This window comes from Elephantulus edwardii, unplaced genomic scaffold (assembly GCF_000299155.1).
Source record: "Elephantulus edwardii isolate Elephantulus edwardi_28Jun2011 unplaced genomic scaffold, EleEdw1.0 scaffold00217, whole genome shotgun sequence".
Classification (NCBI taxonomy): Eukaryota; Metazoa; Chordata; class Mammalia; order Macroscelidea; family Macroscelididae; genus Elephantulus; species Elephantulus edwardii.
The window spans coordinates 385,422-387,952 of record NW_006399967.1 but is presented as its reverse complement, the minus strand read 5'-3'; the positions used below and the strand labels follow the sequence as shown (position 1 = coordinate 387,952).

The following is a 2,531-nucleotide window of genomic DNA, read 5'->3' as shown; positions in this document are numbered from 1 at the left end:
GGGAGGAAAGTGTTTCAGGGTCTCAGGTGGCCCCTGGGAGGCCCCGTCCTCTTAGAAGCACTTCACGGGGGACTTGCCCACGGCCCTGGCTGACACGGCCAGAGCCTATGGAGGTGACAGGGGGTTCCCACCCACTCCACCCTGATCACCGGTCTGTGACGTCTGCAGATGTCCGCGGGCACCCCTGCCTGCACTGAGGGGACACTATCTCAGGAGGTTTCTGCGCCTGGGGTAGCAGCTGCCGTGAAGGATGGCCCGGGGGTGGGGTCCTGGTAGCTCACGGTGCAGCCACGTTCAGCGCCAGCACGCGGGGCGGGGCGACACCTGGGTGTGACTACACTGCGGTGGTGGTCTTGAAAGCCGACCGTTATTCTAAAATAGAAGATTTATTAAGAAAACATGCACGGAAACCCGCGAAGTGAAAACATGACTCTGTTTTTGTTTCCGACCTAGAAAAGGCTGCAGAGAAACAAAGCAAAGGCTGCTCCCAGACGAGGGCGGTGCGGGCTCCGTCAACGTCCCCGGGCGGGAAGTCTACCCGGGAGGGTGGGAGCTGCTGGAAGCAGGGACATGTCACCCGTGAGGTGTCCCTGACGGGAAAGTCTGAGTTCACATCTGGGGCAGCTGCCAGCTCACCCAGCCAGTGCTGCGGCTTCAGGGTTCCAGCCCAGCGTGACCTGCTGCCTGAGAACTGGGGACCCCAGTGGCCATGTGGTGGCCTTCCGCTGGGAGGACCCCAGGCGAGGAGGACAGCCTCAGAGGGCATCGACAGGTGGACGCTGTGGGCTGTCTGACCCCAATGCTCTCCTGGCCCCAGTCCTTGTGTCCCAGGCAGGTCAGGAACCCTGAGCACTGGGCTGTGACGTGTCCCTGGCTGGCACCCAAGGGCTTCACCCAGCACTCCTTGGCTCTGCCAGGGAATGGCCACCCCTAAGCTGTCCACAGGAAGTAGCACATGGGTTTCTGTGTGGCCTGCTGGCCCCCTAGGCTCTGGCCTCTGTCCAGTCCCTCTATGGGGACCCCTGTGAGGCCCCTGGGGCTCCAGTCCGTTTCCTGGCCGAGCCGTAGACGGGGCCTGCTGACGTCGGGACAGAAAACCCTGGTCCCAGCAGCACGGGCTGCCCCCTCCCCTCCGTGATGCAGGCCCGGCGGCAGTCCTATCTCACAGACGGGAAGGCCGGGGCCGAGCTGGGCCAGCACGGGCAGCCTCACCGCCGGTAGCGGTAGCGCTTGAAGTGGAACCAGAGCTGGAAGATGCCGTTGGCGAACTGGCAGCGGAAGCCGTGGCGGTGCGAGTACTCCCACTCGCGGTTGACGATCTTGAAGGCGATGTCCTCGTAGGGCGGCCCCCCGTGGAAGCGCAGGATGGCGAAGTCGCGGTTGTCGGCACAGGCCTCCAGGAAGTACTCGGGCGTGGCGCGCTTGTCGATCAGGTCCGGGTAGAAGATGTTGAACTTGTAGCCCTGCACGATCTTGGGGGGCGGGTTGTCGAAGTCGTAGTGCGTCTGGTTGTACTTGTTCCACTCGAAGCCCGTGTGCACGCGGTTGAAGAAACGTGGCTTGCGTGGCCGGTACTTGTCTGCCCACAGGTAGGCCTTGCTGGTCAGCGGCATCTCCACGCTGAACTGGGCCTCGTCCTGCCCCATGCCCTCCTTTGCCCGCCGGAAGAAGATGTCCTCGGCGCTCTCGCTGGCGTCGCCTGCAGGGGGCAGCGGGTGGGCTGAGCCGGGCCACGTTCATGGAAGGGGAAACTGAGGCACACAGGAGCCAGGCCTAGGCTGCCCTGCTCACTCCACCTCGTGGTGGGGCGAGGACCCCACCAGGGAGAATAGGGAGAGGGGTGTCAAGAGGTGCCCTGGTCATGGGGCCAGTGCTTGTGGGAGGGCAGAGCTGGTCACGGAGCTGTCCTGACCTGCCTGAGCCCATGCAGGTAATGCCCCCTCGATGGCGGCAGGGTGGAGCAGGTGTGGTCCCTCCACATTCCTGGTCCTGGAGCTGCTGTCACAAGAGCGGCAAACACCCCCTATCTACGACCTAGAGCTGCCCCCTCACTTCCGACCTGGAGCGGCTGTTGTCAGTGCTATGGCCCCTCCCCCCCTCCTAGGACCTGTAGCTGCAGAACACCCCCCATGTACACACCTGTGACTTAAGGCTGCAAGACCCCCATAATCCATGACCTGGGGTGGTGGGACCCCTGCACACCTGTGACCTGGGGGGCAGGACCTCCCACCCTGTGGCCTGGAACTGTGGGACCCCCACCCCTATCCCATGACCTGGAGCTGTGGGACCCCCTCAAACCTGTGACCTGCAGCTGTGGGAACCCCCCCCACACACACACCTGTGACCTGGGGCTGCGGGACCCCCCCCACCTGTGAGCTGGGGCTGCAGGACCCCCCCCACACCTGTGACCTGGGGCTGCGGGGACCCCCACACACACACCTGTGACCTGGGGCTGCGGGACCCCCACACACACACCTGTGACCTGGAGCTGCGGGACCCCCACACACACACCTGTGACCTGGAGCTGCGGG

The 2,531-nt window shown here is 64.4% G+C and overlaps 1 protein-coding gene across 1 annotated transcript in view; it reads right to left on the bottom strand.

Moving 5' to 3' along the window:
* Positions 1 to 1,208: 1,208 nt before the first annotated feature.
* CACTIN (cactin, spliceosome C complex subunit) overlaps positions 1,209 to 2,531 on the bottom strand; it is a 12,729-nt gene continuing 11,406 nt past the window's right edge. The window contains 1 exon segment of the mRNA XM_006897960.1: positions 1,209 to 1,998. Coding sequence (XP_006898022.1) covers positions 1,209 to 1,998 — 790 coding nt within the window.